Source organism: Bos javanicus, chromosome 1, assembly GCF_032452875.1.
Source record: "Bos javanicus breed banteng chromosome 1, ARS-OSU_banteng_1.0, whole genome shotgun sequence".
Classification (NCBI taxonomy): Eukaryota; Metazoa; Chordata; class Mammalia; order Artiodactyla; family Bovidae; genus Bos; species Bos javanicus.
In genome coordinates, this window is record NC_083868.1 from 4722830 (window position 1) to 4736137 (window position 13308).

Genomic DNA, 13308 nt, shown 5'->3' on the forward strand with positions numbered 1-13308 from the left:
GAGCCATCTGGCCTTGAGAAATTCAACATCAAGTTTTCAAATATGCACACTGCTGCTTTGAGGGAGAAAGACTCAGGCTTGCTTTCTATGGAAACAGTAAAAGTGAGAGACTGGTGGGCGAGGGCTCCAGGGAGGCATATTGGAAGAAGACCCTCCCCACAATTGATGGGGTTGCCCAGTGGGATGGACCATGGACTCTGGTTGTTGCAAAGCCTCGTCCTCTGACGTGTTAGCACAGGGAGCCACGTGGAGGGACCAGATGATCCTTGCATCTGTGACTAGGTTGTTGAGTGTGTGGGAGGGTGGGATTTTGATAGACGTGGAAGTGGTCAACAGCTCCAGTGAAAAAGACACACGTGACAGTTGTCAGGCATGGACACTGGTGGAATCTGAGGATTATCATGCTTCCGTAAGGAGAAGAGGACCTTGTTCATCTGAGATGGCTTAGCATTTGACCTTTGAGGCTGCAAGAGTAGACCTTGTGGTTTTTAAGGACCCCAGAGCTCACATTGTACAAGCTTAAAGAACAATCTCCCAGCACCTCAGTTGGCTTCTTTTTCTTCCTCTAAAGTGAAATGAAATCTTTGTTAAAATGAGTCAGAAGAAGAAGAAATGAAGTAAAGATTGCACTGCTTCCCAGAAGACCCTTGCTCTAAAGGGACTTAAATTCACAGGTGGCAGTGTCTGTAGCTTCCTGGATCTTTGTCATGGATGACCGTTGGTTCCCCTTGGGTAACTATCAATTTGAACACCAAACCTCTGTGATTTTATTCATCAGTTTTGACAGGTCTTTTGTTGTTGAGCTGCTAAGTCGCATTCAACGCTTGCGACCCCATGGACTGTATCTGCCAGGCTCCTCTGTCCATGGGATTTCCCAGGCAAGAATACTGGAGTGGGTTGCCATTCTGTTCTCCAGGGGATCTTCCCAACCCAGGGATCAAACTGAGCCTCCTGCATTGTGTGGGCGGATTCTTTACTGTTGAGCCACTAGGGAAGCCCTTTGATAGCTTTATTGCATGTGAATTTCAGAAGCTCTATTTGTATCTTTTGGCCACCATATTCTTGGAATTCTGATACGCAAACACAGAATAAAGGGGGAAAAGACGACCAGATGGAAGACATTATTTAGAGGCATTTTTCATGAAGTCATATTGACACCAGCCTGTCGAGTTTTAAAATGTCATGAATATCTTGAGTGTTTATGACATTACCCAGTAAGCTTTGCCCTGGATTTCAGGTTGCAGATCTGAGCATGGGAGACCTGCTGTTGCATACCACCGTCATCTGGCCAAACCCTCCCGCCTCGCTGGGCAAGTGGAAAAAGGAGCCTGAATTGGCAGCGTTTGGTACGTGTCACCAAAGGGCTTGGAGGGGCAGAGGGAGGCTGGCTTATTTTTTGAAATAAGTTAACATTTCTTTTCCAAGACACAGTTTATTAAAGTATCCTTACATAAGTCATCTGCATTGTCTTCTTGCTGTGGCCACTAACATGTCACTGACACTAAATTACACCTCCCAGCTAAGTACGACCAACATGGCCCCCCTGCTGTGTTGCATCTCACCCAGGTGTAGACACATAGGCAGGAAAAGATGTTTTTTAAGCTGCCGCTCCGAATATCATTTGAAAATGATGAGTTAATAGTAAACCAAAGAAAAATCAACAAATCAAAACTGTCTCTGTATCTGAGCCCCCCAGTCTGAGATCGTTTGTTTTCTTCCTGGCTCTGTGTTGCTGTCTGTGATGCCAGGGTTCAGGGCATGGTTCTCAGCTCATCTGTTTTGGCGCCACTGGGTGCCTTGATCAGTTATAAGGTACTTGTCAGTCACACTGGTAATACTAGCAAATTGTAAGATGTTTATGAAGGTTTATTTTCTTTTATTTAATTTGAATTGAAGGATGATTGCTCTATGATATTGTGTTGGTTTCTGCCACGTTGCTGTTCATGACTGTTGCCCAGTCGTGTCTGACACTTTGCGCCCCTGTGGGCTGCAGCACGCCAGGCCTCCCTGTCCATCACCATCTCCCAAAGTTTGCCCAAGTTCATGTTCATTGCATCCATCGGTATGAATCAGCCATAGGTATACATATGTCCCCTCCCTCCTGAACCTCTCTCCCACATTCCACCTCTCTAGGTTGTCACAGAGTCCCGGTTTGAGTTCCCTGAGTCAAGGATTATTTTTTCAATAAACTAGTTCTGATGAATGTAGTTGCCACAATTAGAAATCTCATGTTGTTTTACTGGAAAATGCTTTTTTGAAAGAGAAAAACTGTGAGTTAGCCCACTGTGCGTAATTCAGGAAATATGGCTCATTGTTGTGTGTAAATACTTGTACAGCATGCGTGTTGTTCCTGAGTGTAAAATGATCAATGGCCAGTATTCTTGCTTTTGTTTTAGGCTGTGTCATTTCCTAGCCTGCCCCTAGAAGATTCATAGGCGAGTGATAGTATAAATGAAATCTAATATTAATATTTCCATTCACCTTCCTTCTCTTATCTTTCTTTGGATGGAAGCGGGAAAGTTTTGCTGTTTACTGGGTTTTTTTTAATTTTGTTTTTTAAAATTTATTTTTTAATTAAAGGATAATTGTTTTACAGAATTCTGTTGTTTTCTGTCAAACCTCAACATGAATCAGCCATAGGTATACACATATCCCCTCCCTTTTGACCCTCCCTCCCATCTCCCTCTCCACCTGACCCTCCTAGGTTGATACAGAGCCCCTGTTTGAGTTTCCTGAGCCATACAGCAAATTCCTGTCGGCTATCTATTTTACATATGCTAATGTAAGTTTCCATGTTACGCTTTCCATACATCTCACCCTCTCCTCCCCTCTCCCCACGTCCATAAGTCCCTTCTCTATGTCTGTTTCTCCACTGCTGCCCTGTAAATAAGTTCTTCCGTACCATTCTTCTAGATTCTGTATATATGTGTTAGAATATGATATTTATCTTTCTCTTTCTGACTCCACTCTGCATAATAGGTTCTAGGTTCATCCACCTCATCAGAACTGACTCAAGTGCATTCCTTTTTATGGCTGAGTAGTATTCCATTGTGTATATGTACCACAACTTCTTCATCCATTCATCTGTCGATGGGCATCTAGGTTGCTTCCATGTTCTAGCTATTGTAAATAGTGCTGCAGTGAACAATGGGATACATGTGTCTTTTTCAGTTTTGGTTTCCTCAGGGGATATGCCTAGGAGTGGGATTGCTGGGTCATATGGTGGTTTTATTCCTAGTTTTTTAAAGAATCTCTATACCGTCTTCCATAATGGCTGTATCAGTTTACATTCCCACCAACAGTGGAAGAGTGTTCCTTTTTCTCCACACCCCCTCCAGCATTTATTGTTTGTAGACTTTTTGATGATGGCCATCCTGACTGGTGTGAGGTGATATCTCATTGTAGTTTTGATTTGCATTTCTCTAATAATGAGCGATGTTGAGCATCTTTTCATGTGTTTGTTAGCCATCTGTATGTCTTCTTTGGAGAAATGTCTGTTTAGGTCTTTTCCCCACTATTTGATTGGGTTGTTTGTTTTTCTAGCATTAAGTTGTATGAGCTGCTTGTATATTTTGGAAATTAATCCTTTGTCAGTTGTTTCATTTGTTGTTATTTTCTCCCATTCTGAGGGTTGTCACTTCACCTTGCTTGTAGTTTCCTTTGCTGTGCAAAAGCTTTTAAGTTTAATCAGGTCCCACTTGTTTACTTTTGTTTTATTTCCGTTACTCTAGAAGGTGAGCCATGGAGGATCTTGCTTTGATTTATCTCATCAAATGTTCTGCCTATGTTTTCCTCTAGGAGTCTTATAGTTTCTGGTCTTCCATTTAGGTCTTTAATCCATTATTTATTTATTTATTTATTTTTTGCTTTTTAATTTTATTTTATTTTTAAACTTTACATAATTGTATTAGTTTTGCCAAATATCAAAATGAATCCGCCACAGGTATACATGTGTTCCCCATCCTGAACCCTCCTCCCTCCCCACACCATCCCTCTGGGTCATCCCAGTGCACTAGCCCCAAGCATCCAGTATCGTGCATCGAACCTGGACTGGCATCTCGTTTCATACATGATATTTTACATGTTTCAATGCCATTCTCCCAAATCTTCCCACCCTCTCCCTCTCCCATAGAGTCCATAAGACTGTTCTATACATCAGTGTCTCTTTTGCTGTCTCATACACAGGGTTATTGTTACCATCTTTCTAAATTCCATATATGTGCGTTAGTATACTGTATTGGTGTTTTTCTTTCTGGCTTACTTCACTCTGTATAATAGGCTCCAGTTTCATCCACCTCATTAGAACTGATTCAAATGTTTTCTTTTTAATGGCTGAGTAATACTCCATTGTGTATATGTACCATAGCTTTCTTATCCATTCATCTGCTGATGGACATCTAGGTTGCTTCCATGTCCTGGCTATTATAAACAGTGCTGCGATGAACATTGGGGTACACGTGTCTCTTTCCCTTCTGGTTTCCTCAGTGTGTATGCCCAGCAGTGGGATTGCTAGATCATAAGGCAGTTCTATTTCCAGTTTTTTAAGGAATCTCCACACTGTTCTCCATAGTGGCTGTACTAGTTTGCATTCCCACCAACAGTGTAAGAGGGTTCCCTTTTCTCCACACCCTCTCCAGCATTTATTACTTGTAGACTTTTGGATCGCAGCCATTCTGACTGGTGTGAAATGGTACCTCATAGTGGTTTTGATTTGCATTTCTCTGATAATGAGTGAGGTTGAGCATCTTTTCATCTGTTTGTTAGCCATCTGTATGTCTTCTTTGGAGAAATGTCTGTTTAGTTCTTTGGCCCATTTTTTGATTGGGTCATTTATTTTTCTGGAGTTGAGCTGGAGGATTTGCTTGTATATTTTTGAGATTAGTTGTTTGTCTGTTGCTTCATTTGCTATTATTTTCTCCCATTCTGAAGGCTGTCTTTTCACCTTGCTAATAGTTTCCTTTGATGTGCAGAAGCTTTTAAGGTTAATTAGGCCCCATTTGTTTATTTTTTCTTTTATTTCCAATATTCTGGGAGGTGGGTCATAGAGGATCCTGCTGTGATGTATGTCAGAGAGTGTTTTGCCTATGTTCTCCTCTAGGAGTTTTATAGTTTCTGGTCTTACATTTAGGTCTTTAATCCATTTTGAGTTTATCTTTGTGTATGGTGTTAGGAAATGTTCTAATTTCATTCTTTGACATGTAGCTGTCAAGGTTTCCCAGCACCACTTACTGAAGCAGCTGCCTTTGCCTCATTGTATATTCTTGCTTCCTTTGTCAAAAATAAGGTACCCATGGGTGCATGGGTTTATTTCTGGACTTTCTGTCTTGTTCCATTGGTCTATATTTCTGTTTTTGTGCCAGTGCCATATTGTCTTGATGACTGTGGCTTTGTAGTATAATCTGAAGTCAGAAAGGTTGATTCCTCCAGCCCCATTCTTTCTCAAGACTGCTTTGGCTATTCAGGGTCTTTTGTGGTTCCATATGAATTGTGAAAGTTTTTTGTTCTCATTCTGTGAAAAATGTCATTGGTAATTTGATAGGAATTGCATTGAACCTGTAGACTGCATTTGGTAGTATAGTCATTTTCACAATATTGATTCTTCTACCCAGGAACTTGGAATATCTCTCCATCTGTTTACGTCATCTTTGATTTCTTTCATCAGAGTCTTATAATTTTCTGTGTACAGTTCTTTTGTCTCCTTAGGTAAGTTTATTCCTAGATATTTAATTCTTTTTGTTGCAATGGTAAATGGGATTGATTCCTTAGTTTCTCATTCTGATTTTTCATTGTTAGTATATAGAAATGCAAGTGATTTCTGTGTATTGATTTTGTATCCTGAAACTTTGCTGAATTCACTAATTAGCTCTAGTAGTTTTCTGATACTATCTTTAGGGCTTTCTCTGTACAGTATCGTGTCATCTGCAAACAGTGAGCGCTTTACTTCTTCTTTTCTGAACTGCATTCCTTTTATTTCTTTTTCTTCTCTGATTGCTGTAGCTAGGACTTCGGACGTCCAGAACTATGTTGAATGATAGTGGTGAAAGTGGACACCCTTGTCTTGTTCCTGATCTTAGGGCAAATGCTTTCAGTTTTTCACCATTGAGAAAAATGTTTGCTGCAGGTTTATCATAGATGGGCTTTACTATGTTGAAGTAGGTTCCTTCTATGCCCATTTTTTGAAGAGTTTTAATCATAAATGGGTGCTGAATTTTGTCAAAGCCTTTTTCTGCATCTATTGAAATTATCATATGGTTTTTATCTTTCAATTTGTTAACATGGTGTATCACACTGATTGATTTGCATATATTGAAGGATCCTTGCATCCCTGGAATACCCAGCTTGATCATGGTGTATGAGCTTTTTGATGTGTTGCTGAATTCTGTTTGCTAACATTGTGTTGAGGATTTTTGCTCTATGTTCATCAGTGATATTGGCCTGTAGTTTTCTTTTTTTGTGTTGTCTTTGGCTGGTTTTAGTATCAGGGTGATGGTAGCCTCGTAAAATGAGTTTGGAAGTGTTCCTTCCTCTACAACTTTTTGAAAGAGTTTTAAAAGAATAGGCATTAGCTCTTCTATAAATCTTTAATAGAATTCTCCTGTGAAGCCATCTGGTCCTGGGCTTTTGTTTTCTGCAGATTTTTGATCACAGCTTCCATTTCAGTGCTTGTAATTGGGTTGTTCATAATTTCTATTTCTTTCTGTTTCAGTCTTGGAAGATTGAACTTTTCTAAGAATCTGTCGATTTCTTTAGAATATCCGTTTTTTGCCATATAGTTGTTCATAATAGTCTCTTATGGACCTTTGTATTTCTGCATTGTCTGTTGTAACCTCTCCTTTTTAATTTGTAATTTTGTTTATTTGATTCTTCTCTCTCTTTTTCCTGATGAGTCTGGCTAAAGGTTTGTCAATTTTCTTTATCTTCTCAAAGAACCAGCTTTTAGTTTTATTAATCTTTATTATTGTTTCTTTCATTTCTTTTCATTTCTTTCTGCTCAGATCATTATGATTTCTTTCTTTTTACTAATTTTGGGGTTTTTTCATTCTTATTTTTCCAGTTGTTTTAGGTGTAAAGTTAGATTGTCTATTCGAAGTTTTTCTTATTTCTTGAGGTAGGATTGTATTGCTATTAACTTCCCTCTTAGGACTGCTTTTGCTGCATCTCATAGGTTTTGAGTTGTCATGCTTTCATTGTTATTTGTTTCTAGAAATTTTTTGATTTCCCTTCTGATTTCTTCAGTAATCTATTGGTTATTTAGAAACATGTTGTTTAATCTCCATGTATTTGTGTTTCTTACATTTTTTCCCCCTTGTAACTGATAACTAGTTTCATAGCATTGTGATCAGAAAAGATGCTTGATACGAATTCAGTTTTCTTAAATTTACTGAATTTTGATTTGTGACCCCAGATGCCATCTATCTTGGAGAATGTTCCATGTGCACTTGAGAAGAAGGTGTATTCTTCTGCATTTGAGTGTTGGTGTGTTTGATATTGTCCCAGAGGTCTCTGAGACTGTTCCTTAGTTCTTTCCATTCTTTTTACTTTATTCTGCTCTTCAGAAGTTATTTCCACCATTTTATCTTCCAGGTTACTGATTCGTTCTTCTGCTTCAGATATTCTGCTATAGATTCCTTTTAGAGTATTTTTAATTTCAGTAATTGTGTTGTTAGTCTTAGTATGTTTATTCTTTAATTCTTCATTAATTGATTCTTATATTTTCTCCATTTTGTTTTCAAGGTTTTTGAGCATCTTTACCATCATTTTTCTGAATTCTCTTTCAGGTAGCTTGCCTATTTCCTCTTCATTTATTTGGACTTCTGTGTTTCTAGTTTGTTCCTTCATTTGTGTAGTATTTCTCTGCCTTTTCATTTTTTTTTTTTAACTTATTGTGTTTGAGGTCTCCTTTTCCCAGGCTTCAAGGTTGAATTCTTTCTTCCTTTTGATTTATGCCCTCCTAAGGTTGGTCCAGTGGTTTGTGTAAGCTTCCTGTAGGGTGAGATTTGTGCTGAGTTTTCTTGTTTGCTTGCTTTTCCTCTGATGGCAAGGCTGAGTGAGGTGGTGATCCTGTCTCCTGAAGACTGGGCTTGTATTTTTGTTTTATTTGTTGTTTAGATGAGGTGTCCTGGACAGGGTGCTACTGGTGGTTGGGTGATGCTGGGTCTTGTATTCAGGTGGTTCCTTTGAGTGAGTTCTCACTATTTGATACTCCCTACGGTTAGTTTTCTCATACTCTAGGGTCTTGGAGTCAGTGCTCCCACTCCAAAGGCTCAGGGCTTGATTTCTGGTCAGGAATGAAGATTCCACAAGTGGTTTGTTATGGCATTAAGTGAGGTAAAACAGATACCCCAAAATGAGAAACCAAAGATGAACCCCAAATAAATGGTAGCTGCAAAATCAGGCAAATAATAATTAAAATAATGAATATACACATATACATATACACCCATGAGCAAAGTCAGAACAGTCCAACAAAAGTAAAGTACAATAGATTGACCTGGCAAACAAAGGAAACCAAAAATTACATGTACCAGTGAAGAACAAAACTAACCAGAACACAAACTGGGAAAATACTGAAGCATGGTGCCAACTGGGGAATAAAGCTATGAAAATAAAGCTAACAAATATGTTGAGAGGAAAGGAAAGAAGGAAAAGAAAGAATAGTATGCAAAGTTAAATAGAGGTAGATAAAGAAGGTTAATGGACAGTTATGACCAACCTAGACGGCATAGATCATGGCATCTGGTCCCATCACTTCATGGCAAATCGATGGGGAAACAGTGAAAACAGTGTCAGACTTTATTTTTCTGGGCTCCAAAATCAGATGCACATGGTGATTGCAGCCATGAAATTAAAAGACGCTTACTCCTTGGAAGGAAGTTATGACCAACCTAAGTAGCATATTAAAAAGCAGAGATATTACTTTGCCAACAAAGCTCCGTCTAGGACCTTCAAGGCTGTGGTTTTTCCAGTGGTCATGTATGGATAGGAGAGTTGGACTATAAAGAAAGCTGAGTGCCGAAGAATTGATGCTTTTGAATGGTGGTGTTGGAGGAGACTCTTGAGAATCCCTTGGACTGCAAGGAGATCCAACCAGTCCATCCTAAAGGAGATCAGTCCTGGGTGTTCACTGGAAGGACTGATGTTGAAGCTGAAACTCCAATCCTTTGGCCACCTGATGCCAAGAGCTGACTCATTTGAAAAGACCCCAATGCTGAGAAAGATTGAGGGTAGGAGGAGAAGGGGACAACAGAGGATGAGATGGTTGGATGGCATCACTGACTCGATGGACATGGGTTTGGGTGGACTCCGGGAGTTGGTGATGGACAGGGAGGCCTGGTGTGCTGTGGTTCATGGGGTCGCAAAGAGTCGGACATGAATGAGCGACTGAACTGAACTGAATATATATTAAAGATTAACTGCAAGGTGAAAAGCACAATAGGAAAAGCAAATAAAGGAATAAATGTAGAAAAAATAATAATAGCTTTAAAAAATTAAGAATTAAAAAAAATGAGAGAGAAAATAAAACTTCACAGAACTGCAAAACCCCAAAGTAGAGGCAGAGTTTATAAAAACAACAAAAAATGTGGCAGAAAAACAAAAAGCTCAAAAGCTTAGTTAGATTTCATAGTGCCAATAAAATTGACAGCTACAACAGAGTGGGGGGAAAAAAGAAAAAAAATCCTAAAGAATCAACAGAACAAGTCAAAACAGAAGAATAATAAATGTTTTTCTTGTCACTGCTATCAGAGTCCTTCCCCTCGCTGGGGGTCACAGTCCACCTCACGTCCCCAGGAAGCCCTCCAACACTGTGCTGATCTCTGGATCTGCTGTGGGGTCAGCTCAGATTCTAACCTGGTCATATTCCTTTGTGTTCTTGCCTCCAATGTCCGCAGCTATCAGAACTAGTGCGTTTTCTTTTGTGGGAGCTCTCAATGTCCTTTTATATATTCCATAGACACAGAGTCTGCCTAGTTGATCGTGTGGATTTAATCTGAATCTTGTACAGCTGGTGGGAACGTTTTGGGTCTTCTACCTTAGCCACACTGCCCCTGGGTTTCCATTGTGGTTTTATTTCCAACTCTGCCCTGCTCCACAGAGAGCTTGATTGCTCCACAATCCCTAAACTCCAGCTCCCAGCCGCTGCACCTTCCAGGGGACCTGCGTCCCCATCTGGGGTATGCATGGCTGTGGAAGGACTGTCTGATTCTCATTCCATTTAGGCTGCCACAGATCAGCTGTTTCACTCTCCCCCTTAAATGTTTCTCGTCTGACTCAGACAGTTGCCTTGATGTGGGGATTGGATCCCTGCTTTAGTTCCTCCCACCCGCCAAGGGCAGGTCCAGTCCTAGTAACACTCCTGTTTTTCCCCCTAGTTCCTTCGTCCTACCAAGTTTTGCGTGGGTCCCACTCCAGTACTCTGCCTGGCAAATCCCATGGGCGGAGGAGCCTGGTAGGCTGCAGTCCATGGGGTCACTAGGAGTTGGACACGACTGAGCGACTTACACTTTGACTTTTTACTTTCATGCATTGGAGAAAGAAATGGCAACCCATTCCAGTGTTCTTGCCTGGAGAATCCCAGGGACGGGGGAGCCTGGTGGGCTGCCATCTATGGGGTCACACAGAGTCGGACACGACTGAAGCGACTTAGCAGCAGCATATATTCTTTTCCACTGGTCAGGTACTCCTGCCGGCTCTCAGCTGGTGTTCTGCATGCACTTCTGTGTCTGAAGGTGTATTCCTGATGTATCTGTGGAGAGAGATGAACTCTGCATCCACCAACTCCTCCGCCATCTTGTTCTCTCTGTTTACTGCTTTTTAAACTCAACTCTTCTTTTCTTGCATGATGTGAACAGTTCATACCCAAGTGGAACATCCCAGTGGTGTTAAAATCAGAACGCTTAATACAAAGATTTATTGGATTTCCTAATTAGATCCCTCAGCCTTCATTGAAAACCTTAGTGATATCCCTGAAAATTCCAAAGAGCCACTATTGTAGCTGTTGATGCCATCTAATTAAAAGTAATAAGCATATAAGTGTAAAGGAAAAACATGTTACCAAGTATGATATTCAAAGGAGTTAGTGGGGTAGTGTTACATGCTGGTGGTTTTTGATAGGAGTGGGTATTTTTGACAGGGGAAGGGATACTCTTTGTTTCATTTCCCATCCTTAATAGTTCTGTTTATAATATTGCAGTTTCTTTCTTTTTTAAAAAAATTTTTTTTACTTATTTTTGACTGCGCTGGGTCTTTGCTGCTATGCAGGCTTTTTCTCTAGTTGTGGAGAGCAGGGCCTACTCTCTGGTTGCAGTGCATGGGTTTCTCATTGCAGTGGCTTCTCTTGTTGCAGAGCTCAGGCTCCAGGGTGTGCAGGTTTCAGTATTTGCAGCTCTCAGGTTCTAGACCAAAGGTTCGATTCTTGTGGCACATGGGCTAAGAAGTTTCTTGGCGTGTGGAATCTTCCTGGACCAGAGATTGAACCCGTGTCCCCTGCACTGGCAGGCAGATTCTTATCCACTGCGTGGAGAGGTCTGGGAGCTTTCTGATACTTCTTAGCAGGTCATTTATGGGATGTAGGACCCTGAAGAAAAAGACCCAGACCATCTCTCTCCCTGTCTCTGGTTCTGGGCACAGATGAACCATACCAGAGGTTAGCATTGGAATTTTTCATACCTATCTTCTATATTTTACAGATTCCCTGCTGTTAGAAGTAAACAGATTTAGAATAAGAAAATTGTATGAGTGGGAGAAACCAGGAGGTTGTCAACTTACTCTGTGAAAGGCCACAGAGTAAATATTTCAGGCTTTGCAGACCCGGAGGCCACGTGTAGCCAGATGCAGCCATAGACATGTGAACAAATGGGCACCACATTGGTGGGCTGAGCAGAAGCGGGTGGGCCCTCGCTTTGCCAATCTGTGACAGAAAAGGTCCAGGAAAATGCCAGTTTTAAGGTTTGGGGCTTTTGTAACACAAGCCCAGGTCAGGGGCAGTGTGTGTGTGTTTGGCTCTGGAGGAGAGCATGGCAACCCACTCCGGTACCTGGAGAATCCCATGGACAGAGGAGCCTGGCGGGTTACAGTCCATATGGTCACAATGAGTCAGACATGACTGAAGCAACTGAGCACGCATAAACAGACTACTGTCATTATAATGAGCTATTTTTTTTTTTTTTTTACGATTCCCAGTCCTTAAAAGGTGACATGTTGGCAGTTTCGGTGTGATTTTTAAGTAGCATGCATTTTGAAACAAGGAAGAGTTGCTATGAGGGAAGCAGTTAGCACTGAGCAGGCAGCTTTGGGGTTAAAGCTTGGTTGTCTTGTTTCCGTTGGAACCTCTGATCTCAGGAAATGGTGCTGCTTTTCTTCTGAAACTGAAGTTGACCGGCTGCCAACATAGCACCTTGCTATTTTACTCCCAGGAAGGCTAGTTTGTGCTCAGGGCTGATGGTCATCACCTTTAAAAGATGAACAGACATGGTCTGTTCAGGCTTCACCCTGGAAGGGTGTTAGATGCTCATCCTTTGGGATATGGAGTGAGTGTTTTAGGCTGGCCAGGGCAGCCAGGAGTTTTGAAGGTCAAGGCTGTGTCTGAAGGGATGGGCAACACTTGGAGTTGGTTGAGTGAGAGTCACCCCGTGGATTAGGCAGAGGTATTCATAGGCCGGGCTGAGGTCCACTTTGGACCTCCCATGATGATCCTAGATGGTCCAGGTAAACCGAGGCAGGCCAGTAGTATGGCAACAATTTCACTGAGTTCTGGTCCCAAGGAGGTGGTGAATCTTTGGAGATGAAGGTCACTGGCACCCTCGCCCTCTCCTGGAGGGGAGCTCCCTCACTTTTAAAGGGACCTGCCGTCCTGGCCACTGTGATCTCTGAAGGTTTCGTGGTCAGAACCAAGGGCCTCCTCAGGCAGTAGTGCACTCCTCCGTCAGAGCTGCTGTGGCCTCCTGGGGTCACTGGGAACCTCACGGTCTAGCCTCTGGGGTTTTTATGAAGTCAGGTGCTTAGACAGCCCAGACTCAGTGGCTGGGATCCCTTTCTTTGTACCCTATCCCCTCTTTTCCCACAGTGGAGAACCAGACCTGTCCTAACTGGGTAGGATAGAAAGGGAACCAGACAAATTGGGTTGGTCTGTGGAGAGCCTGGGGGCCTGTCCCTGAGAATTCTCTGTTTCTGGTACCCCCTCTGTGTGACTGACGGGGTCCCTGGTATGATTTGGGGTCAGAGTGTGAAGGGAGACAGAGGCCTTGATTCAGAGAGCCAGCGATGGACTGGGGTCACCCCTGTTGTGCTGGCCACTGGTTCTTCTTCCAG

At 41.8% G+C, this 13308-nt stretch overlaps 1 protein-coding gene across 11 annotated transcripts in view; it reads left to right on the top strand.

Moving 5' to 3' along the window:
• Positions 1–13308, top strand: part of TIAM1 (TIAM Rac1 associated GEF 1) — a 466629-nt gene that overhangs the window by 439866 nt on the left and 13455 nt on the right. For all 11 annotated transcript variants that reach the window (XM_061418767.1, XM_061418922.1, XM_061418676.1 and 8 more), the window contains one exon: positions 1238–1346. In XM_061418767.1, coding sequence (XP_061274751.1) covers positions 1238–1346 — 109 coding nt within the window. The remainder of the gene's footprint in view (positions 1–1237; positions 1347–13308) is intronic.